General features: G+C 40.0%; 1 protein-coding gene across 1 annotated transcript in view; it reads left to right on the top strand.

The window, feature by feature from the left end:
• Nucleotides 1-25,369, top strand: part of CILK1 (ciliogenesis associated kinase 1) — a 49,091-nt gene extending 23,722 nt beyond the window's left edge. Inside the window, exons 6-13 of the mRNA XM_016185321.2 lie at nucleotides 1,049-1,220; nucleotides 6,595-6,762; nucleotides 10,809-11,129; nucleotides 14,039-14,229; nucleotides 14,348-14,496; nucleotides 17,025-17,153; nucleotides 20,326-20,448; nucleotides 21,737-25,369. Of these exons, the coding sequence (XP_016040807.1) occupies nucleotides 1,049-1,220; nucleotides 6,595-6,762; nucleotides 10,809-11,129; nucleotides 14,039-14,229; nucleotides 14,348-14,496; nucleotides 17,025-17,153; nucleotides 20,326-20,448; nucleotides 21,737-21,891 (1,408 nt within the window). The 3' untranslated portion in view covers nucleotides 21,892-25,369. The remainder of the gene's footprint in view (nucleotides 1-1,048; nucleotides 1,221-6,594; nucleotides 6,763-10,808; nucleotides 11,130-14,038; nucleotides 14,230-14,347; nucleotides 14,497-17,024; nucleotides 17,154-20,325; nucleotides 20,449-21,736) is intronic.
• The last annotated feature ends 972 nt before the right edge of the window (nucleotides 25,370-26,341 follow it).

Below are 26,341 nucleotides of genomic sequence, written 5' to 3' on the forward strand. Positions count from 1 at the left end.
AATGTGTCATTTTACTGAGGGTAATATTAATGTCATAAGTATTAAAATTTCACTGAGAAACTATACAATTTAAAGCACTCATAAGTTGGTGTTGTACAAGGTTAAAATTTGTGCTATAAATAATTTAAGTAGAAATCCAATATACTTTTCCATAGTACAAATATATTTTAAATCTAGACCTTCCTGGAAATCATTTCCTAAAACAGGCATGTAAAAGAGTCTTCAAAAACCTGAAAACCTAGTTAATTGCTGTTGTTAAAACTTTAAGACCTATAAATTTTACTTAGGGGCTATGGAGATAGCATAATGGTCATGCAGTAAGACTTTTCATGCCTCCTAAGACTCTCAAGTCCCAGGTTCAACCCCCAGTTAGCACCATAAGCCAGAGGTGAGCAGTACTCTGATCTCACTTTTTTTCTTTTCTTCTCTCCCCTCTTTGTTAAAACAAATGAATAAATTATTATTTTTTTAATTTGTACTTAAGCAGTTGGCCATGACCACAAAGTAACTTATAGACTATGACTTTTATTTTCTTTCTCTCTCTTTCTCACTCTTTCTTCCTAGCACTTACTCTCACTCTCTGCTTCTCAAACACACAATAGAGAACATTCCTGCAGAGAAATTCTCAGTCGAGGATCTGGGTGGTGATGCACTTAGCTGAGTACACGTTAATAATGCACAAGGGCTGGGGAGGTTCAAGCCCCCAGTCCCCACCTGCAGGGGAAAAGCTTTGGGAGTGATGAAGCAGTGCTACAGGTGTCTCTCTTTCTCTCTCCCATTCTATCACCCCCTTCCCTCTCGATTTCTGACTGTCTCTATCCAATACATAAATCAAGATAATAAAAAAGAGAAACTCTCAGTGAAATATATTGTAAAATAGTGAAGCACTACTTCACAACATCAGCCAAGTCTTCACAAGTGCATGCGCCACACTGAACTAAGCAGAAAATGAGATAAATGCACTCTTTTTCTCTGAGAATTGATTATATCTTTAATTTAACTTCCAACCAGTGGCAGCACTCTCTAGCCGTTCACTTTGTCCCACCAGGTACCGGGCTCCAGAAGTGCTCCTGAGGTCTACCAACTATAGCTCCCCCATTGACATCTGGGCAGTGGGCTGCATCATGGCAGAAGTCTACACCCTCAGACCACTCTTCCCTGGGGCCAGTGAAATTGATACAATCTTCAAAATCTGCCAAGTGTTAGGGACACCGAAAAAGGTAATTGTGCTGATCAAAGGATGTGCCAAAACAATGATTTGTTGTACCAGAAGTATCTGGCAATCACTTTCTCCTGAAATCTTTCTCTTCACCTCAGTGGTCCCCTGCTGTTCACATTTGTAGACATGGCCACTTTTCTGCTTGCTTCCACTCTTTAGAATGTTGACTGTGGCTCCTTTTGCTCCTCTCCCTGTGTCATCTCCCTTGTAGAACTTCTCTGTTCTTATCGCTACAGCTCCTTATATCTATTCAGAAGGCCCCTAAATGTAACTTTTAGAAGATGTTTATTTCTTTTTTTTAACTTTTCATATTTATTTATTTTCCCTTTTGTTGCCCTTGTTTTTTTTTAATTGTTGTTGTGGTTATTGTTGTTGTTATTGATGCCGTCATTGTTACATAGGACAGAGGGAAATGGAGAGAGGAGGTGAAGACAGAGAAGGGGAGAGAAAGACAGACACCTGAAAATCTGCTTCACTGCCTGTGAAGTGACTCCCCTGCAGGTGGGGAGCCAAGGGCTAGAACCAGGATCCTTAAGCCGACCCTTGTGCTTTGCACCACGTGCACTTAACCGGCTGTGCTACCGCCCGACTCCCAGATATTTATTTCTTAATGAGAGAGAGGAGGAAGGAGAACCAGAGCACCACTCTGGCACATGCAATGCCAGGGACCCAACTCAGAACCCCATTCTTGAGAGTCCTATACTCTCTCCACTTCTCTACCTCCTGTGCTCCATCCTACATAGATTCTATAGAATTCACCTCCCTTTTTGCAACTCACAAGTTTTTAACTATATGAGATTTTTTTTTCAATCTGACTCTCTCACCATCACCTCAAACACAATATGCCTGATACAGATTGCCTTGTGTTTGATCCCCAATGGGATTCTTTCTTAATTTCTTCATTTCTGCTTGTCACCCCATCATAGTTCCAGAGCCTCAGCCTTGAGACTAAGGTTCAGCTTTACCTCCTCTCCCACCCCCAACCCCACCCCCAAGATCTCCTTCCCTTATCTAAACAGTTACAGATAAATCCTGTTGAGTATTGCCACATATTAACTCTCATTTCATTCCTGTCCTTGGGGTCACTGACACCATCACAGACTGCCTGTGTCTCAATCTTTATGTTTTCATGTCTTCTCTCTGTAGTCTTTTTCTTTTTCAGTCTGTGGTCAGATTAAAATCCTCCTCCTAAAGAATAGCTTTGACTCCCCATTGCCCAGCCCTTTAACTCTTATTTGTTGTCCTCTACTCTGTCCTCCAAATAGTATTTTCCTTTCCATTTCTCTAATCTCCTCTCCGTCTTCAGCTATGTTCTGTGTTGCTGATATAATTACCTGTATACATATCTGTTTCCTGGACCATAAACTCATTCAGGGCAAGAATTTTTTAATTAAATTTAATAAAATAGAAAATATCAACAAAATCACAGTATAAGAGGGGTAAAATTCCACACATTTCCCACCACCAGAGTTCCATATCCCATCCCTCCCATTGGAAGCTTCCCTATTCTTTATCTCTCTGGGAGTATGGACCCAGGATCATTATGGGGTGCAGAAGGTGAAAGGTCTGGCTTCTGTAATTGCTTCTCCACTGAACATGTGCATCGGGAGGTCAATCCACATTCCCAGCCTGTTTCTGTCTTTCCCTAGTGGGGCAGGGCTCCAGAGAGATGGGGTTCCAGGTACATTGGTGAGGTTGTCTGCCCTGGGGAGTCAGGTTGGCATCATGATAGTACCTGCAAGTTGGTGTCTAGAAAAGCATTAAGATATAAAGAATTACAAATTGTTTAATAATCTGGAACCCAAAGGCAAGAATACAGCAGATGAGATTTGGGATTTCCATTTTGGGAAAAGTTGTTGGGTCTATTTTAGGTATATTCCAAGGGGCCCATGACTTTACTAAGTTTTGCCTGAGCCTGACAGCTAACATGCAGGTGAGCCCAAGGTATTATCTGGGGAGATAATGTCAGGATTGGAAATAGGACCACAAAGCTGAACCAGGGTGTTGTATGCTTTACATTGGGTTGTTCTAGCTCTCCCCCTGCCAAGAAAATTGGATCAGTCCTGCTAGTTTCGTGGGCCTGCTTGGCCCCACCCCAAGGAACCCCGAGAGGGTTCCAGAGTTCCAGAGTTCGAGAGTTTGAGAGTGCTTGGCGCCGTTGCGGGGCAAAGAGGCAGCAGAGTTCTGTTTGGTGATTAGTTTGGGTTAGTTTATGAATCGTTCCTGAATAAAGAAATACAGCTTCCCTGCCCAGCCGTATGTCTCTGGTCGTCTCTGTTACCCGCCCATGAAGTTAGCCCAGCCAGCATGGACCCAGGGTCATTGTGGATTGCAAAAGGTGGAAGGCCTGGCTTCTGTAATTGCTTCCTCGCTGAACATGGACATTGACTGGTTGGTCCATACTCCCAGTCTGCCTCTCTCTTTCCCTAGTAGGGTGGGTCTCTGGTGATGCAGAGCTCCAGAACACACTGGTGGGGTCTTCAGTCCAGGGAAGCCTGGCCGGCATCCTGATGGCATCTGGAACCTGGTGGCTGAAAAGAGAGTTGACATATAAAGCCAAACAAATTGTTGAGCAATCATGGGCCCAAAGGTTGGAATAGTGGAGAGGAAGTGTTGGGGGGGTACTCACTGCAAACTCTAGTGTACTTCTGCTTTCAGGTATATATTTTGCACTCATTTATGGATACGTGTGAACATATGCTCTCTCTCATAGAACCTGGTCTATATCTAGGTTTTGGGACTTTATTAGAAAGTGATCCACCTGGGATGGAATTAGACAATACTATGAAAGGAAAGGTCTCACCCGAGTAATGAAGCTGAAGGGTTGTCATTCCACACGTGAAGTCTCTGGACACAGTCTGAGCTGAAGCATGTTGAGGTGGCAGTCGTTGCGTTGGTTAGTTGCGATCGACAGATGCAATATTATTTGATATGGATTGGGAGAGGCATGTGGGAAAGTGGGCCCTATCCTAAGGTTCCAGGACTGGGGGAAATATAGGCTCTATAGTGGAGATGTGAGGTTCCTGCTGTCTTAGGGTTCAAAAAGATAATGGATAGTTAATGTTATCATCACATTATTTGGTAATTGGGTTAACTTTGAAAAGTCCTTTTGTTAGGGTTTGCTGTATAGTACCCAGTATCTTGACTCAAAACTTTTCAATCTCATTCAAGTGAATCACTAGTGCCACTTTTTTTTTTCCTTATTGGGGTATTAATGGTTTACAGTCAACAGTAATTATAATAGTTTGTACATTCATAACATTTCCCAGTTCTCCACATAACAATACAAGCCCACTAGGTCCACTGCCATCTTGTTTCAGAACCTGAACCCTTCCCCCCGACCCACTGAAGAGTCTTTTACTTTGGTGCCATATACCAACTCCAGTCCAACTTCTGCTTAGTATTTTCTCTTCTGGTCTTATTTTTTAACTTCTGCCTATGAGTGAGATCATCCCATATTCATCCTTCTGTTTCTGATTTATCTCACTTAACATGATTCCTTCAAGCTCCATCCAAGATGGGCTGAAAATGGTGAAATCGCCATTTTAATTCCTTTGTGTATATATACCACAACTTGCTCAGCCACTCATCTGTTGTTGGACACTTGGGTTGCCTCCAGTTTTTGGCTATTACAAATTGTGCTGATATGATCGTAGGTATACACAAATCTTTTTGGATGGGTGTGTTTGTTTCCTTAGGATATATCCCCAGGAGAAGAATTGGAAGGTCATAGGGTAGGTCCACTTCTAGCCATCTAAGAGTTCTCCAGACTGTTCTCCACAGGGATTGGACTAATTTACATTCCCATGAGAAGTTCAGGAAGATTCCTTTGTCCCCACAACCTCTCCAGCATTTTTTGTTGTTACCTTTTCTGATGTATGACATTCTCACAGGAGTGAAGTGGTATCTCATTGTTGTCTTAAGTTGCATTTCCCTGACAATCAATGACTTGGAGCATTTTTTCATATGTTTCTCAGCCTTTCGGATCTCTTCTGTGGTGAATATTCTGTCTATATCCTCTCCCCATTTTGAATGGGGTCATTTGTTCTCCTGTTGTTAAGTTTGACAAGCTGTTTATATATTTTGACTATTAGCCTCTTGTCTAATGTATGACATGTGAAGATCTTCTCTCACTCTGGGAGTTCTCTGTTTGCTGTACAGAAGTTTTTTTAATTCGATGTAGTCCCATTGACTTATTTTTGTTTTAGTTTTCTTCATAATTGATTTTGTATCATTGAAGATGCCTTTAACATTTATATGGAAATGAGTTCTGCCAATATTTTCCTTTAAGTATCTGATAGTCTCTGGTCTAACATCCAAGTCCTTGATCCATTTGGAATTTACTTTTGTGTTTGGTGAAATTAGTGCCACTTTTTAAGAATGCCAGAGTCTTCCCACCAGACTCTCTCCCTCCTCTAGATCAATGTATCTATACCTCCCTTGTAACTTTTATCACTTTTTCACTTTATGTAATTGTAATTTAACAGATATCTTGTTTTCTCTTTTGGACAGTAATATATTTAAGGGCCAAGTGTGTAGTGGATTATTTTTTGGATATTAAACAACTCTAAAGCATATAGTATGTACTTAGTAACTAAGTGAATGAATGATACTAGCTATATGTAATGTCACATCACTTGTTTAAATATTCAAATCACTTCATTGGAGGGAAATAATGACTTATAAGATTATTGTGGGAGTCGGGTGGTAGCGCAGCGGGTTAAGCGCAGGTGGAGCAAAGCACAAGGACCGGCGTAAGGATCCCAGTTCGAGCCCCCGGCTCCCCACCTGCAGGGGTGTCACTTCACAGGCGGTGAAGCAGGTCTGCAGGTGTCTTATCTTTCTCTCCCCCTCTGTCTTCCCCTCCTCTCTCCATTTCTGTCTAATCCAACAACGACGACATCAATAACAACAACAACAATAAAAACAACAAGGGCAACAAAAGGGAAAATAAATATAATAAAAAAAGTTTTTAAAAAAAGATTATTGTGATCACGAGTACAGTTTCCTTTTAACCCCCAAGATTTTTTAAAATATTACTTTAATATTTTAACAAATGAAAATTTAGTTTGTATGATTTTTTCTGTAACTATAAAGTTTCTTTCATACAGAACACAAGAGTCTGGCCCTAAACCTCAGATCAGTGCCCAAGGGGCACCTCTGTCAAGTCCCATTCTCTCTAAAGTTTGGTCTGGATTTGACTGGATTCATGTTCTTTATGATCTATCCATTGGTTCACCACACACAGTGTTACAGTAATACATTTGGGCATGGTAATAGTATGACTGTTTTTGCATTGTGGGCACACATGCTGGAATATAAAGTGTCATCCAGTGACTGGCTGAGCAAGATTTTCTGTCTTTTCTTTCTTTCAGACTGACTGGCCTGAAGGTTACCAACTGTCAAATGCTATGAATTTCCGCTGGCCCCAGTGTGTACCCAATAACTTAAAGGCCCTGATTCCAAATGCTAGCAGTGAAGCAATTCAACTCCTGAGAGACATGCTTCAGTGGGACCCCAAGAAACGACCAACAGCTAGTCAGGTTTTTCTGCCATTTTCTTTTATTTAATTCATTAAAAATGAAATTTTTATCTAATTCTGAATAATCCCTATAAATTTAAGATGAAATTAGGTGCATTCAAGGTGGTATGGCCACAGACAATTACTATAAGTTTCATAGGAACTATTTGGTATTACAGGTGAAAAAACGTACTGAATACTATTAGTGGTACACTATTAAAGTATACAGACTAAAAGTAGTTCGAAAATTGAGGGCTGGCAAAATAACTCACTGGGATAGTGTGTTGCTTTGCTGTGTACATGACTCCGGTTTGAGCTCTTACCCCATTACATTGACGGAATCTTTGGTGTTATGACCTTTCCCTTTCTCTCTTCCTCTCCTCCCTCTTCCCCCTCCCCCTCTCCTTGCCCCCTCCCTCTCTGTCTCTCCTTGAAAGGAAAAGAAAAAGGCACACCCATCTCACATGATATAGAAGCATATATACTATGTGTGGAAGTGGAGATAGACAAGTATATCTACCTGTCATTGAAATTTTTTTTTCAAATATATCCTGTACAAGTTAAGATTAGGAGGTAGTTTGTTTTAAAAGGCAATCTGGAAACACTTTATCAAATTCACCTATCTCTGATTGAAAGGCTAGTTTACTGGGTAGGGCGCATACTTTGCCTTATAAGCAGCCCAAATTCAAACCTCAGTACCACATGGGACAGCCATGTCTCCAAGGGAAATTCCAGGGCTGTGGTCTGCCCTTCTCTCTGTTTAAATGAAAAAGTTGACCCAGGATTGGTGAAATCATACATGCATAGCACTTTATATCTTACAAACACTACAGTAGGCTTATATGATTTTTAACCCCATGAAGACTATATTATGGTTTTCATTTAATAAATGAGAAAACTGAATCTTAGATAGGTTTTGTGATTTGCCCTAATTCTTATGTATTAACTGGTATAGATAGTACAACCCACTACAACTTAATCATGTAATTGGCAGGTCTTCTGGTGTTTTTTGTTTGTTTGTTTGTTTGAAGTCCATTGTTTCTTAGACTACTTTGCCAGATTATAAAACACACCTAACAGAGGTGTGAAAGTGCTCTGGAATTTCAGTTACTCCCATGGCCACTGCAAGCTATTTTTCATGTTATCTGGCCATTCTCAGTTTGTCTCACTGACAATTGCATTGCTCACTCTAATTGTAGATAGTCATAGAGACTTTTGAAGCCAGCACTGATGTGATGTTTGAAAGCTGAAGAGTGTGTAAGTGTGAAAGCTGAAGAGACATTAGTTGTAAATTAAGGAGTTACAGAAAAACAGCTTTCCAAAGGTGTAAAAAAGAAAGAACCATCATTTGATACCTTCAGATCCTGGATGATTCAAGAAGCTTGGAAAGCTCACAGAACTGTATTTCTCAAGATGAAATTCACACATGCTCTCAGGGCAGGAAAGAGACAGACATTCAGATGGACACTTTTTTTTTAAATGATGTACAAGAGATAAAGAGAAGACTGGGGAGATAGCATAATGGTTGTACAAAAGGACTTTATGCCTGAGGCACCAGAGATGAACTGTAAAAAAAAAAAAAGATTTCTGCATCAGGGAAGAGAGTAGCTCCCAAATACAGGAAAGGTGTATAGATATTGTTGACTGTAAACCCCATAGATTTGATGTGATCTGGGACCCATATTCAGCTTAGGAGTTTATGTGACCTCTGCATCCCTGTAGATCTGAGCTCATATTCTGTGGTCATGAGTAGGAACATTCCAAGCTGCCCCAATTTCAGGACCCATCTTCCTCAGGTGTAGCATAGAGTATATTGTCCAGCCTCCCTTCGAAGGATGGAACATTCTCTACCATTGTTGATCCAAGTTGAGGGCAAGGTCCTATAGGGGCCCACAAAGGGGTCTATTGTGTTGTTCCTGATAGAGATGACCAGTAACAATGGAGAGAGGGATTTATTCGAGGTCTAGGCCCATCATGTCTCTTTGGGAATCTCAGGACTCCCCAAAGAAAAAGAAAAAAAAGATTTCTGTAACAAGAAACCAAGAAAAGAATGTGTACTTTTAAAAAGAGAGGCTGGTAAAATAGCTCCGTTAGTGTACTTCTTTGCCATGTGTGCAATCCAGGTTCAAGCACAGTCTCCTACTATACTGAAGGAGGCTTCAGTGTTGTGGTTTCTTTCATTTTCTCTGCTTCTCAACCTCTTTCTCCCTTCCTCTCTCCCTCTCTCTCCTTTTTAATATATTTATATTTTTTGTTTATTTTAGATAAAGATGTAGAAATTGAAAGGGTGAGGGGGAGTGGAAATTGAGGGGGAAAGAGAGAGAGAAACACACACCTGCAACACTGCTTCACAAAACACGGAGTTTCCCCCCTGAAAGTGGTAATGGGCACTTGAGCTCATCCTTGTGCAATATATTGCGTACACTCTACCAGGTATGCCTCTGCACAACCCCTCAGCCTCTCTCTGAAGGAAGGGAGGAAAGAAGGAAAGAAAGGGAGGAATAAAGAAGGAAGGTAGGAAAGAAAGAAAGTGCAAGAAAGAAAGGCAGACTGTCAGAAAAGTTAAAAAAAATCCTCCTCCCCCTAAAATAAAATCAGTTATAATTTTCCAAAAAAAAAAAAAAGCCTGAGTCTACAGAAAAGTTAGATACTTGGCTCCAGGATCTCCACCAGAGTATTCATGTTTTTGCCTCTGTAACTACACTTACATGAAATGATTATAGTTTATAACTGTGTCCCAAAGTCAGTAAGACAATTTTTGTTGAACTCAATAACTTCTATTCAGAAAGACTAGAAAGTATTTCAAAAAGTTTAAACCCAGCACTTTAAGATTATTTTTAGAAACTGTCTAAAATAACTAACAATGTTGTCATCAGTTATCAGTTCTTGATAGAAGGTCTAGCTATATCACATCTACTCTTAGTATTCCTGGTGTAGAAATCAGATGTGCCTACTTCTTTATATACTAGAATCCTCCAAGATCATTCTCAGCTCTGTCTTATTTTTTTCTCTTTCTATGCAAAGAGAAAAAAAAAATTTTAAAAAAGACTATATGCCTGAGGTATCACTTTAAACAAGAGATGAACTGTGAAAAAAAAAAAAAAATTCTGTAACAAGCAACCAAGAAAAGAATGTGTACTTTTAAAAACAGAGACTGGTAAAATAGCTCACTTAGATAGTATACTTCTTTGCCATGTGTGAAAGCCAGGTTCAAGCAGTCTCAACTTTTATTACAATTGGTCTTACTTTTTCTCTTTTCTATGGAGTGGTGAAGCAGGGCTGCAGGGCTGTTTCTCTCCCTATCTCTCCTTCCTCTCTCAATTTCTCTGTCTTTATCTAATAATAAATAAGTAAAATTTTAAAAAAGGTAAAATACGTATTTAATGCATATGTCTGGTAAATTACAAAGCCAATATCTGTGCAGAGCCAGTATGCTTTTTATAAGTAGTAAAAGTAACTGGGATTTTATCCAAATAATTTAGTGTTGCATTCAGGATGTGCATTCTATAATACTTTAGATGAAGAAAATCATAAAACTTATTCCGGATTCGCAAGGACATTTTATAATTGATATTTGCTAAGAAAGGATGCTAAACTGATCTCCTGAGAGGTAAAGCCAGTGAACCTGATGATGGGAACCTTCCTTTTTTAAATTTTTTTTTTATTTATTATTGGATAGAGACAGAGAGAAGAGGGAGATGGAGAGGAAGAGAGACAGAAAATGCTAAACTGATCTCCTGAGAGGTAAAGCCAGTGAACCTGATGATGGGAACCTTCCTTTTATTAATGTTTTTTTATTTATTATTGAATAGAGACAGAGAAAAATTGAGAGAGAAGAGGGAGATGGAGAGGAAGAGAGACAGAAAGACAGAAAGACTCCTGCAGACCTGCTTCACCACCTGTGAAGCGACTCCCCTGCAGGTGGGGAGCCAGGGGCTTGAACCAGGATCCTAACTGGTCCTTGCACTTTGTGGCATGTGCGCTTAACCCTCTGCGCTATTGCCCAACTGCCAGTGGGAACCTTCCTAGTGAGATTTTCTTCTACATTAACTTCATGTATCATTACAGGCACTTCGTTATTCTTACTTCCAAGTTGGGACTCCACTACGCAGCACCACACAGAGCCTTCAGGATTCAGGAAAACCACAGAAGGATGTCCTGGAAAAGGCAGGCTTACCCCCTCACATTAAACCAGCCCCTCCTGCCCATCCCCCAACCAAACCACTCACTCGGATATCTTCAAGACAACATCAAACCACTCAACCCCCTCAGAATCTCATAAACCCCTATAAAGCAGAGGCTTCCAGGACAGATCACCCCAGCCACCTCCCAGAGGACAAAGCAAGCCCATTGCAGTTCCCATCCCTGCACACCAAGAATCCTCAGTCGGTAAGCAGCAAAGATTAACCAGTGAGCCTTATGTCTGGCCTGTTCCCCTTTCTTCCCCACTTATTGTGTGAAACATTTTCTTTGTCAGCATATAAGGATAAAGATTTATCTTTGCAATGCCATGACATTATAAAAATAGCCTTACTAGCCTGGGAGGTTTTTTGTTTGTTTGTTTGTTTGTTTGTTTATAAAATGGAAACACCAAGAAGACCATAGGATAAGAGGGGTACAATTCCACTCAATTCTCACCACTAGAACTCCGTATCCCATTCCCTCCCCTGATAGCTTTCCTATTCTTTATCCATTTGGGAGTATGGACCCAGAAGGTGGAAGGTCGGGCTTATGTAATTTCTTCCCTACTGAACATGGGTGTTGACAGGTCAATCCATATTCCCAGTCTGTCTCTCTCTTTCCTTAGTGAAGCAGAGCCCTGGGGAAGCAGAGCTCCAGGATACATGGTGGGGTCATCTGCACAAGAAGTCTGGTTGGCATCATGGTAGCATCTGGAACCTGGTGGCTGAGAAAGAGTTAACATATAAAGCAGAACAAATTGTTGACTAATCATGAACCTATACACTGGAATATTGCAGATGAAGTTTGGGGTCTCCATTTTGGAAAAAGCTAGTAGGTCTATTTTAGGTAGATAGCCTAGGAGTTTTTTGTTTCAATGTTTTTGCTGCCGTAGTTGTTTTGTTTGTTTGTTTTTAATTTATTTATTTTGGTTAGAGACAGAGAGAAATTGAAAGAGAAAGGAGAGGGAGAGAGACACAGGCACCTACGGCACTGCTTCTCTGCTCATGAAGCTTCCCCCTGCTTGTGGGGACTAAGGGCTTGAAATGGTGTTCTTGCTCACTGTAATATGTGCGCTCAATCAGGTGTACGTACCACTGCCAGCCCCTAGCTTGGAGTTAAAGGTCAAAATTCAAGTTCTGGGACCAGGTAGTGATGCACCTGGTTAAGTTCACATATTACAAAGTTCAAGTTCTATCTTTTCATGTTAATAATGGTGTCAGTTCTGGGTAACAACTGTAGTGTAGAGGTTAAGAGCAGGGAACTGCCACCTGATTGCCATCATCACAGATCTTGGATCTGCTATTTGATAACTTTATGGCCCAAGGAAAGTTTCCCACCCTCTCTGTTCCTCACTTCCTCCTATGCAGAAGTATGAATAATAGTAGCTAGAGAAATAGCTCAGTTTTTTTCTTTTTTCTTTTCCCTTTTGTTGCCCTTGTTTTTTGTTTTTGTTTTTTGCTGTTGTTGTTGTTGTTGTTGTTGTTGGATAGAACAGAGAGAAGTGGAGAGAGGAGGGGAATACAGAAGGGGGAGAGAAAGACACATGCAGACCTGCTTCACTGCCTGTGAAGTGACTCCCCTGCAGGTGAGGAGCCAGGGACCCTAATCGGGATCCTTACGCCAATCCTTGCACTTTGCGCCACATATGCTCAACCCGCTGCACTACCACCTGACCCCCAATAGCTCAGTTTTTAAAGCCTGCTTGTCTGAAACTCCTCTTTTAAGCCTAGTGCCATGTTTGCTAGAGTGTTTCTCTGCTTCTCTCCTGTCACCTCTTCTCATATGATTTAAATAATAAATCTTTTAAAAGAAAGAAAAAAAGAGAGAAAGAGCAACGTGATAGGATTCTTTTGAGGACTAAATGAGTTCATGCTTGAAAACAATCTTGAATGAGATCTAGTTATAACCCAATAAATGTAAATCATTATTGTTGCTATTATTCATCTCTATAGATTCAGTTTTTTAATCTGTAAAATACAAAATGTAAAGCCAGTGAGAGGGTGCCCAGGATGGTGCCTGCTTTGCCACGCATGTGGCCCAAGATTAAGTTCTCAGTTCACTACATGGGAGTACTGAAGCACTGGGGGAGCTTTCTGCTGTAGTGCCATGTCATCCTTCATCCCACCCACGCCCTTTCTATCTGAAGAAGGCACATCGGAGCAAGGAAACCCTAGAGGGCCGTGTGTGTGTGTGTGTGTGTGTGTGTGTGTGTGTGTGTGTGTGTGTGTGTGTGTGTTCTCTACCAGACTGCCTGCTCTATTCATGAGGAAGAACAACCATTCTACTTATGAAGATGTCCTGGAAATTATTATAAGTTGCTATACTAAAAATTGTAGCTTGCTATTTGATTCAATACTGTCAGTTGATGCTATTAATGCTACACTATTAATTTAAACTAATATCTTTCTTTGCTTAGGTAGATAACTCTAAAGGAAGCCAGAGTGTTAGTCCGTAAAATAACTTGAGAAGGGAGTCTAGTTATAATGAGCTTTGTAATGTTGTCTGAGGAGTCTTACTTTCTAACACTTATATTTTAAAGTAACCCTTTTCCTTTCAACCTAGTACTCATTCATTCACTGATTGCTGGCACCTAGCACGATGTGAGATAACTGTGTGAAGCTGCAAGAGTGCTCTCTAGACTGCTGACTTTCCCCCAACCTACAACTTAGAAGTGGCATATATCTAGAAACTTTCTAGGATAGTTAATTGTATAGTTAAGAGATAGTTTCAAGTATGCTTACTAGAGAGTAAGATGACTGACCATTTATGACAGTATATGTTATGTTAACTTCTTCAAGGAACCCCAAATGAGTATCTAACCACCTTCTTCTTATATGAAAAGAACTCTCAAATCTTTTAAAGACTATTATTCTATGACTAAGAAACCCCAGTTGCATGAAAATCAAAATAAATTCTTTTCAGGGTAGCTGAGAGGGAGAGGTCTGGAGATGTGTATCTGCCCTCTCAGATAAAGGGTGCACACTGGGAAATGAATGGCATGCCCCAGGATCCTCCTTTTCATAACCAAGAAAGTTAAGAACGGACATGACTAGAATGTGAGTGAAATTCACTACTATTAAGTATTTACTTTCACCCTCCCCTCCTTGTTTACACAGAAAATGCTGGCTGGTCTGGAGCACAAAAATGGTGAGATCAAGCCAAAGAGTAGGAGAAGGTGGGGTATTGGTTCTAGGTCAACAAAGGATTCCGATGATTGGGCTGAGTTGGATGATCTGGATTTCAGTCCATCCCTCACCAGGATTGACTTGATAAACAAGAAAAGACAGAGTGATGAGACTCTCTGCAGGCAAGTGTGTCACAGCTCAGTAAACAGACTTTTGCATCTGGAATATGTGAAATTATCTTTGCCCATTTGATGATGCTAGTTATCTTATGCTAACCCACACCACACTCTCTCAATTCAGATTTGAGAGTGTTCTGGACCTGAAGCCCTCTGAGCCCATGGGTACAGGAAATAGTGCCCCATCCCAGACTTCCTATCATAGACGAGATACACCAACCTTGAGATCCTCGGCCAAGCAACACTACTTGAAGCACTCCCGATACTTGCCTGGTAATAGAAATACTCACTTTCTTTGATCATAGAAGAATCATATCCCTAGAATCACATACTATACAGAAATTCAATTTTGGAAAGAATATACTTGGAGTATCTCTTCAGAAATGGCAAAAGTATAACAGATGCATTTGCTTGCATTCCAGACCTCTTACTTTTATCCTACACAGCTACTTAAGAAACTTGGTAGAGGAAACCAGGCCCAGCCCCTGGGGTGGGAGGGACTGATAAGAGCCAGAGAGCATGCCTGAGGTGTCTCCAGCAGACCACACTCAGGAGAAACTAACAGACCTGTGTGTTCTCAGGAAACCAGGTTGAGAACTTATACTATCCTCCAAATACCACAGGGGTTAGATACAAATGTTACGCTCCAATGGGTACGCAAGTTGATCTCCAGAATTTCTGTATTCCAAGATTTACTTAGTCAGCTGTTTATTCAAGAATTTTATTCAGTTAGTAGAAAAGTATTGCACATCTGCTATACACTAGGCACTGAGAATGTTAAGTTTTGGGTTTTTTACTGCCACCAGAGTTATCACTGGAATTCCTGCTCCCAATGGCCATTTTCTTTTTTCTTTTTCTTTTCTTTTTCGTCTTTTTACTAGATAGCACAGAGAGAAATTGAGAGGGGAGGGGAAGACAGAGACAACTACATACTTGCTTCTCCACTTATGAAGTTTCTATTAAAGGAATATGGAAGAGAACAGCCTCTGTCCCCATTCTGAGAGTTCGCCATGTCTTATCTTAACAATGAACTGATAAGAGAGCATGATTATTCAGGTAAATTAAACTCTTACTGAAAACAAAACCTGTTAGGGAAAGAGAGAGGGGGAGAAAAAGAAAGTGAGAGAAGAGGACTCACAAGCTTTATGGTCACGTGGTGGTCCCAGGAGAGAGCGAGAGCCAGTGCCCCCAAAAGGTTCACCCCATTAAAGCCAAAGCCCCACCATTTCTGAGTGGTGCCTTCTCTCCCTCAACACTTTCCCCTCTGCAGGAGAGGAGCAGGGGCTTGAACCCAAATCCTTGTACATAGTAACGTGTGCTCAGCTGGATGTACCACTACCCAACCCTCCACTGAAAATGCTATAGAGAAAAGAATATAGAACAAGGCCATGGTGTTGCATCACAAGATTATACAGGACCTTACATAGCAGCCCTGCAGGGGCTGGATGGTGGTACACCAGTTAAGCATGCATGGTACTATGAGTAAGGACCCAGGTTCAAGCCCCCACTCCCCAGCTGCAGCAGGAATGCTTCACAAGCAATGAAGCAGGTCTGCAAGTATCTCTCTATATATCTGTCTATCTCCCCCTCCCATCTCAATTTCTCTCTGTCCTATCCAGTAAAGTGGAGGGGGCGGGGAAGCAGCACTGCAGGCAGCACTCCCACCTATATCATAGATTCCAGTGCCGGGAGAACAAATGTTAAGCAAATAGTTAGCGATAAGTGATGTTAAGAGCAGTGTAATAGGGGAAGGAGGAATTACTTGATAGAGTGATCAAAAAAGTTCCTTGTAAGGCCAGCAAAATAGTAATGGCTCACTTAGATAGTGTGCTGCTTTGAGAAATATACGACCCTGGCTCTAGCCCAGTCCCACTGTATTGAAGGAAACTTAAGTGCTATGCTCTCTGCCTTTCTACCTCTACCTATAAATAAAATAAAATAAAAACAGGCAGCAGAGGTAGCATATGGTTATGGTTATGCAAAAAGACTTCCATGCCTGAGGCTCTGAAGACTCAAGTTACATTCCAACCCCCCCCCACCACCACCACCATAACCCTGAGCTGAGCAGTGATCAGGTAAAAAGTAAATAAAGGAAGAGCTGGATGCTGCTGCACTCAATTGAATGCACGCATTACCACACGCAGGGACTCGAGTTCAATCCCCTGGTCCCCACCTGCAAGAGGGAAGCCTCCTGAGTGTAGAAGTAGTGCTGCATGTGTCTCTCTTCCTCTGTCCATCTCTATCTTCCCTTCCCCTCTCAGTTTCTCTCTGTCCTATCTAACAACGACGGACAACATCAATAACAACAATAATAATAACTACAACAACAATAAAAAAAAACAAGGACAACAAAGTGGAAAATAAATAAATAAATATTTTTTAAAAAAGAAGTTGAACTTGGGGCCAGGTGGTGGCACATCTGGTTGAGTGCACACATTACAGCATGTAAGGACCCAGGTTCAAACCCCTTGTCCCCACCTGCAGAAGGGGATGTTTTCATGAGTGGTGAATCAGTGCTGCTGGTGTCTCTCTTCCTCTCTAGCTCCTCCTTCCCTCTCAATTTCTCTTGCCTCTATCCAAAGTAAAATAAATAAATAAATAAATATAGTTTAAAAATACTTAGGGCTGGAGAGACAGAATAATGGTTATGCAAAAAGACTTTCGTACCTGTGGCTCCAAAGTCCCCAGTACCACCATAAGCCAGAGCTGTGCAATGTTCTGATAAAAATGAGAAGAAATAATAAATATGAAACCTGGTGCATAATTAAATATATATTTTTAAATCATCTCTTTCCTAATAGGGATAAATATAAGAAATGGTGTACTCCCAAATCCAGGCAAGGATTTTATCCCATCTAATCCATGGTCTAGTTCTGGTTTATCTGGAAAATCTTCAGGGACAGTATCAGTAATCAGCAAAATAACTTCAGGTGAGTAATAGTTATTAACTCCTCAGTTGTAAAGAGAAATTCTCTGAGTGGGGCTAAGTGCATGCACCAGATCAAGTGAGTTGACTGGAGTGAGCTATGGAACTACAGAGACCTTGCTGCTATGGAAACCCAGGCCTCTTTCTAAGTGTGTAGTCTCTCTCTCTCTCTTTCTCTCTCTCTCTCTCTCTCTCTCCCTCTCTCCCTCTCTCCCTCCCTGCCTCCCTCCTCTCAGCATCAGGCCCTGGGGACTTTGCAGATGCTAAGTGTCTACTCTAAAGACTGGCTGGAGAGTAAAGCATAATCTTCCCAAGTTCAAAGGGAGAAAACAAAAACAAACTTTAGAGTCTAACAGAAGCTGACTTCCAAGGCTCTGCTTTGTAGTGGTGACCTCTGTTTGAAGTGGGAGTCTTTCTGTGCCGTTTGCCTTGCTCCAGCTTGTCTCCTCCAATTAATCACCTGGCCTTAGCCTAGAGCACCTAAAGCCCTTCTGGTTGCAAGGTGAACAGCTTGGAAACCCTCTCCGCTATTTTTTTTTTTCTTTTGCTGAGCTAAAGTGATTTCACCAGTCCCAGGCCACTTTTTCATGCTGAAAGAGAAAGAAAAAGAGAACGAAGCCATAGTACCAGAACCTCCCCTAATATCCATGACACTCCCATGAGGTGCCTAGGGTTGAACCTGGCCTGCCTGTACACATGGCAAAGCAGGTACCCTCCCCAGTGAGCCACTTGTTTTGTTTGTTTGTTTGTAGCTGAATAAATTTCCTAAGTCCCCCAGCTGTGTAAACCCCATTTTCCCACATGATTTTGCCCTCACAGGTGGCTGCCACTCTGCTACCTTCCCTTCTGAGCTTCACTTCTCCCTGCCTTTATTCATTATGTGATCATTTATTTTTGAGGAAGACAAAAAAGGAAGAAAGAATATATCAATGCCCACCACCACCCCACCACCCCCCATCTGGCTTAAGGAGTCATGCGTGGAAAGACTAGGGCCTTCCTTATCTTGCCTAGTAGTTGTCCTATGTGTTGTATATAGCCATATAACAACTTGCAATTTAAACTAGATCATAATTTATCCCTTCTTTTCTTGATCAGCATGGAAACTGTTTACTGATTTTTGCTTTTAGTAAGTGTACAGAAGTGATCAATTTTTGCACCCTACTGTTGCTTCCCTGTGTGAGGGTCTCTCGGCATACTATGAGTATGTTAGGTTAAAGGGTATGCTCATCTTCAACTTTACAGATGTTGCCAAACTGCTGTCCAGCGGGGTTTGGGAGTTGTACTGCATCCTAGATGCCACTGGGTACTGTCAAGATTATGGAATTTGTGCTAATCTGATGGATGTGATATGGCATTTTTCTGTGGCTTAAACTTGCATGTCCTCTCTACTAATGAAGTTGAGCATTTTTTGTTTGAGCTGATTGACTATATACATCATTTTCTTTTGTGACTTACCTGTTCTGATTCTCTTCCTACTTTTCTTTATATCTCTCTAAGTCACCAAAGCTTCAAAATGTATAGTAGCTGAGCAGCACAACACAATGCATCACAGACCATTTGTTTTTACTGTCTTAAGCAATTACCCTGAGTGCTCTGTGTTGTTAATGTATAAGACAACTGTACCACTCACTGTCTCTTTTTTCTGTTTGTTGAATGGTCCATAAGAGCATTCATTATTCCATGTATACCTTTAACCCTTAGCAGTAGAGGGTATTATAGATAGGCATGTTCTTCAATATGTATTGATTGCTGGCTGAATATAAGTCATTTTATTAACCTCATACTGAATGCTAAGATGAGTACCACACAGCTCTAGCCTTTAAAACATTCTCAAGGTGGAAATGACAGAAAAATAGGTGAATATGGGGGCCAGGTGGTGGCGCACCTGGTTGAGTACACATGTTACAATGCACAAGGGCCCAGGTTCGAGCCCCCGGATCCCACCTGCAGGGGGAATGCTTTGCAAGTGGTGAAGCAGGGCTGCAGGTATCTCTCTGTCACTCCCCCTCACTATATCCCCCTTCCCTCTCAATTTCTGGCTGTCTCTATCAAATAAATAAAGATAATAAAAATAAAAGTAAATTTAAAATAAATAAATAAGTGAATATATTTAATCTAGCTTAATAATAGTAACTTTTCTGATTATGGGCAGGAATATGTAATGTATAACAAATTGTAATAGTTAAATAAGCTAGTTAAATAATCTATCAATAAGAAACTAATTATGTGAATTTTGGTTTAACCACACTCTAGAATCCATATATACTCACATAGAAGAATAGCTATTATGTTCTCTTTTTTTTTTTTGCCCTTGTTTTTTTTTTTTATTGTTGTAGTTATTATTGTTGTTGTTATTGATGTTGTCATTGTTGGATAGGACAGAGAGAAATGGAGAGAAGAGGGGAAGACAGAGAGGGGGCGAGAAAGATAGACACCTGCAGACCTGCTCCACCATCTGTGAAGCGACTCCCCTGCAGGTAGGGAGCCGGGGGCTTGAACCGGGATCCTTCAGCCAGTCCTTGTGCTTTTGCACCACATGGGCTTAACCCTCTGCGCTACTGCCTGACTCCCAGCTATTATGTTCTATAGTACATAAATATATAGATATAAAAAAGCCAGCCAGGTGCTAGAGCACCTGGTTGAGCACTCACATTATAGTGCAAAAGGACCCAGGTTCAATCCCCTGGTCCCCACCTGCAGAGGGAAAACTTCACAAGTGGTGAAGCACGGCTGCAGGTGTCTCTCTGTCTCTTTTCCTCTCTATCTTCCCTCCCCTCTCAGTTTCTCTCAGTCTTTATCTAGTAATAAATAAATATTAAAAATTTAAAATAAAAAAACCACACATTTCAGAACAGATTAAATCCATTATTCAAAAAATGGATAAAATTCTAAATTTTCCCTTTTCTTAAACCACCCAGCCTCTATCTCGGCATCAACTATAAGAACAGAACTGCCTTTGTCCCTCCTGCTTTTTCTGACAGTGTGGTGTGGTGTGGTGTGGTGTGGTGTGGTGTGGTGTGGTGTGGTGTGGTGTGGTGTGGTGTGGTGTGGTGTGGTGTGGTGTGGTGTGGTGTGGTGTGGTGTGGTGTGGTGTGGTATGCTTTGCTCAGAATTTACTGTTTTTGTTATTCTCCTCCCACAAAAGTAAAAGTCCCATCATTGTTTTTGCAAAACAGTTGGTTCCGGCTCTACAAGTTCTAGCGGACTCACTGGAAACTATATCCCTTCCTTCCTGAAAAAAGAAGTTGGTTCTGCTATGCAGAGGGTACATTTGGCACCTATTCCAGATCCTTCCCCTGGTGAGTTCTATCCTAGTTTATCCCTGAATTGATTTCAGATGTATTCATTCAACAACTGCTTGATGCCCATGTAGCTTAGGAACCACCAGTGAAGGAAAAAAACACTAAACTCCCATCTTCATGGAACTTTTCTGTACAGCCAAACAGTAGAGAAGAAAAAAAAAACCCCCCAAAAAAAACACTAAGAGCCAAGGAGAACAATGAAACAGGGATGAGAAATATGAAGTGTGAGGGTGAAAATATGGGATGCAGGTTACAATTTTAGATATAGCAGCCAAAGAAGACCTCACTGCACAGTAAACACTGCTGAGTACAGATCTTAAAAGAGGTGAGCAAGCAGGCTATCTGGTTTGGTGAGACTGTTCCAGACATGGGCTTTTTAACTAGCATGGGCTTTAAGGCAAGGCTGACCTGGCTGACTCTAGGAATGAGTCAGAATGCAGGAGTGATATGAGTGAGAGCAGGGGCCTATGAGAAGAAAAATCTGAAAGGTGACCAAATGCCTTCAGGTCACAGTAAGCATGCTAGTATTTCCTCTGAGCGACATTGAAGGGTTTTAAGTAAAAGGAATGAGGCGCTCTGACTTTCCTCTTCCAGACTCACTGAACAGCTGATTGTAACTAGATTGAAAATGGGAAACAAGGTTGGAAACAGAGAAACCAGCTGTGGGGCTACAGTGATTATTTATGCAGGGAATGATGCTAACCTGGCTCACGGAGGTAAGAGTTGTGTCAGGCCAACTCCTCCTCATATTTAGAAGCTAGAGTCATTCCGATTTGCTAACAAGTTACTACTAGGCTGTGAGGTAAATAGAGGGATGACACAGGATCTGAGGCCTGACAATGATAGAGTGGGTTGTCCTTAACTGACTGAGAGAGGGAAGACTATAAGTAGGAGGGAAGCTACTATTCTTGAACTCTCATTTTCTGATAGATAAGTAATTAAGATGCATCAAACAGGGAGCAGGGCAGTGGCGCAGCGAATGAAGTGCACGTGATGGAAAGCGCATGGACCAGCATCGGGATCCTGGTTCGAGCCCCCACTCCCCACCTGCAGGGGTTTCTCTTCACAGGCCAGTGAAGCAGGTCTGCAGGTGTCTATCTTTATCTCCCCTTCTCTGTCTTCCCCTCTTCTCTTGATTTCTCTCTGTCCTATCCAACAAAAAATGACAGCAATAACAACAACAATAAACAAGGACAACAAAAGGGGGGAAAAATAATAAAGTCTCTTTAAAAAAAAAAAAAAGACGCATTAGACTAATCAAGACTACTTTTCCCTTTCATTGTAGGCTATTCTTCCCTCAAAGCTGTGAGACCTCATCCTGGGAGACCTTTCTTTCACACACAGCCTAGAAGCACTCCTGGGTTGATGCCACGGCCTCCAGCTGCCCAGCCTGTGCACGGCCGAACAGACTGGGTTTCCAAATATGCATCTCGGAGATGACTGTCATGGAGACCTTCATAAGGGAACGGGACACACAATCCCTTAGCCAACTAGTGTTCTATCTCAAAAAACTTCTAGATAGTGTAAAAGCAGACACTTTCTATTATTCTTCTGAACTAAGACATTTCAATATTCTTTTTTAGCGTTTTTTTTTAATATTGATTTGAATGAATACCCTTTTTTGTACAAAATTATTTTATTCTGAAACTGGGTCCCATTATTTTCTTAAGCAGCAGCATTTTGTATATATGGATTATGTTTTAGCATTTTATACAGTCAAATTTGTAATGAACTTTCTAAAGATTAATTGATTTTCCTTTGAGGTTCCAGATAATATTTTATACAGATTTAAAAAAATGTAATATTGATGCAGTATTGCAACAGGGGTGCAATTTAAGGCTACATGATGGTAGATTGTTTACTCGTTGTATGCTAATATTTGTGAAGTGGTTAAATTTTATTTTATTTTTATTATTTTTTGAGGTGGTTACATCATAAATGTGGCACATTAGGTACCTCAACCTTTTATGGGTTGCCATCAGCTCTAGAAAAAGGATCCTTTGCTTTTCTCAGTATCATATTATTGATTTTATTTTTAACCCCATTATATTGTTCTAAAATAGCTAGTATGTAATTGATCCCCCTTCCAGATGGAAGAACTCTGAGAGGAAAAAGTATATATATATATTTGAGACTTTTATAATACCCATTCTGATCATTGGAGACATCCAAATGAAATGAAGCTTCCATTTGTGAAATCAAATTATAAATGGACAAAGAGCAACTTTTTAAATTGTATATTTCTCAGAATGGAGATTAACAGAGTCAGGTAAACTTGTATCCCTGCCAAAATGCATTAACATAAAGTTGAATTTCAAAACTACAGAAAAATATTTTTATTGTAAAAACAACAAAAATTTGGATTCAATTCAGTTTTCCAGTCCTGGCTAAGAACAGACAATAAATAATCTTCTGTCCTGGCCAAATTCTCAGGGCATTTTGGGGAACAGAAAAGATTTATGGCAGAGGTTACACTTATATTGAAGGACACAACTACCATCCATAAGGTTGCTATCCATACTGTGCCACATTTGAACTCTTAACTTTCATGCAGTTTATTTTAATAGTAAGAACTCTATTTGTTGGGCAGAGGCTGTTCCATTGAGAGGAATGTTTACAGCAATTTGTTTGAAGATGACAAAGCTAGTTTGGAGACAGAAAGGATAAAAGGTCCACTCTAATACATCTCTATAGTGCATATTTGCTGCTACTAATAGTTACCTTAAAGGCCACAAAGAAAATCGCTGTCAGTAAATGTAATTATAATCTCAGTGGTGTACTGACTCCTATTTTCCTAGAGCTCTTCTTTGGTTCTGGGTTTCAGGAATATTTCAAATTGAACTATACAAAATTAAAATGTGTTAAAGTGAATTGATATGTTTCAACCTAATAGGTTGTTAAGTGTTTTGATATGTTAAGAATGTGCTGTGGCCCAAACAAATTAGCATTGCTCTCAAAGGATCCTAACCTGAAATCAGAGAGTAATTCATGCTTTGGAGAATTTGCCTCAAAAATGTACTTGACCAAGCACTATGATCCCAGGGGCAAGAGAAACACACAACAGATGTGGATTTGATAGGTAATATTTTCCTGTTGACAAACTGGCAGCACATCTTTAGAAAAAATATATAAATATATATATATATATATGTATATGTAAGCACAACTTGAAGCTGAATTCATTTCTGTATTATATTCTCAACTCATTATCTAAAGCAACAAAAACTGTGTTTTCAGAGAAGAGTCCTCTACTGTGAGGTTAATAATATTTATTTTCCTTATGTATAAAAAGTGAGCTAATCTGAAATTGTACCCAGCTTGCTCGAAAGCTGGTTTTAAATTGTAAGTACCCTTTAGAAAAGCAATGAATTTTGAATATCATTTCCTTGATGTTCTAGTTTATGTTAAGGTCATTACATTTATTTAATTGAAAAGCCTAGTTATATGAAAACTTTCTCTACTGCTTTTGTACAACTTAAATTCAGAAAATATTTTATTTTTCTTCCTTTTACTCTTGCGTATCAGCAAACAGCTTCTCTTGGGAAGTCAAATATATTCATTCACGTAAAGGTTAAGAAACTGATACATAGTTAAGGAAACTTGAAGGTAGAAAACACAGTTTGCTTTAAAAGAAGTAGTAAAATCCCATCTTCTTCCATGCCCCACACTGGGTAAAATAAAGGACAAGTTGCATATATGAGCTACATATAATAGAAGGGAATAATGACTTCTGTGTTGTTGTTATTGTTGTAAAGTGAAAACAAGATTTTACCTGTTGCATATATATTTTAGCTACTATAGCATATACTGCAAGACTCCAGTAGCAGTTATCTGTTTAATTGTATTATCTATGACAATACCTCATTTCCAGTCAGAAAGCTTCCCAAGACTTCAGGGGTTGACTCTCATTCCATTCCCAAAGGTTGAGATCTCAGTGTGTTAAAAGGTGCATGTGTATGCAGCAGGACAAATTGCCCAGGCCTCAAAGCTAACCTTGATGTGATTGTTCATTTTACAATAAAATTCTGTTACTTACTAAATCCTCACTCAGCTCATGTTGTGTAGGATTTAAGTAGAAAGGATATTTTCAAATAATTCTCAAGACACCTCTTTTGCCTAAAGGATTACAGATACATCTAATAAATTGATGCTGTGTCATCTTCTGGAGTTCTCAAAAGTTGAATGCACAAAAAGCTGAATACAACCAAGGCAACACATATACTACAAAACAAGAAGTGTTTTGTTTTTCAATACAAATACTGTACTGTTGGAATTCATAAGCACCATATTTTCTCATGAAGTAGCATTTCCCCTGCCATCAGAGTCATCATTTTTGTGCCATTTAGGAGAGAAAAAAAGAATATAGGCTACATGTTACATGTTTATGGCTTTTGGTCAGTATATAGCCAAAAAGCAATATGCTTATAAGATAATAATTGACGTAATCATTTTATTTAATGCATACCATAACAGCTTGTTTTACATGGTTAAGTTTTAGAATTATTTTTGCAATTTACAACCAAAGTACTGTATTTCATATAACTTGCTGTGAGAACATTCTCATGAAGACCATTAAGAAGACAAACTACAGACAAATAGTCACATTTAATTTGGATTGTCGGTTTCTTCTATACGCTATGCTAATGTGAATTTGAAATGACCTGAACAGTCTTCTGATATCAGATACATCAGTACTGTCAGCAACTTAATAACCTGATTTGATAACAAGGGAATAATTGAGAATACATTAATTTATACTCCAATATTATAATAGTGACAACACAGGAGAACAACAAATCACAGAATCCCTCCTAAAATAAAAAAAAAATGCTTTTGAATAGTTTGTTTTAAGGTATTTAAAAACTAACTTTACATAAGGAAAACTCTCCTATTCCAAATAAACGTGCAGTTTAAGAAATACTGATTTAAGTGTTGTGTTTTGTTTTCATCTTCCATCAAAAAAAAAGTCATGATTCTCTAATTTGGAATTTTAGCATGTTATGATTCTTTAATACAGTTTCACTGTGATGAAATTTGAAGCATATACTTAAAGTAGCATTGTTATGAGTTATCCAGCAATGTGGAGAATTTTTTTCAAATTTAGCTTTTACAAATTTAGGTGATGTAGGATACATTTTGCCAATTTCATTATGATTTATGCCTATTGTGTATGTTTTTAACTTTTCACACAGCACTCTCAGATGTTCAACATAAATGTTCAAAAGAGGCTGATAGCTTCATAAATTACAGGATTTCACAGGAAGTTTTTCCCAAATGTTCTTTGAATCCTTGACAGGATTTTGTAGGAAGATGATCTGTTAAATCAAATTTGTATTAGTGAATCCCTAAATATGCCTTTCTCTCCTCAACACAGCTAGTAATTTGAGTGATTGTCAGTATCTGTGTGACCTTTTGGCAATATATGCCCACCCTAGAAGTCCCAGAGAAGCAAGCTCTAAACCATTTTTCCTGTTTCAAACAAACAACAACAACAACAAAAAACTTGCTATTAGAATACAGTCTGCTGGGGGTTGGGCAGTAGCGCAGTGGGTTAAGCACTCATGTCATGAAGTGCAAGGATCCCTGCAATGATCCCAGTTCAAGCCCCCAGCTCTCCACCTGCAGGGGGGCCACTTTACAGGCAGTGAAGCAGGTCTGCAGGTGTTTATCTTTCTCTCCCCTTCTCTGTCATCCCTTCCTCTCTCCATTTCTCTCTGTCTTAACCAACAACAATGACAGCAATGACTACAATAATGATAACTATAAACAACAAGGGCAACAAAAGGGAAAAATAGCCTCCAGGAGCAGTGGATTTGAGTGCAGGCACGGAGCCCCAGCAATAACCCTGGAGGCAAAAAAATAAAGAATACAGTCTGCTAACATTTATAAC

This window comes from Erinaceus europaeus, chromosome 4, assembly GCF_950295315.1.
Source record: "Erinaceus europaeus chromosome 4, mEriEur2.1, whole genome shotgun sequence".
Classification (NCBI taxonomy): Eukaryota; Metazoa; Chordata; class Mammalia; order Eulipotyphla; family Erinaceidae; genus Erinaceus; species Erinaceus europaeus.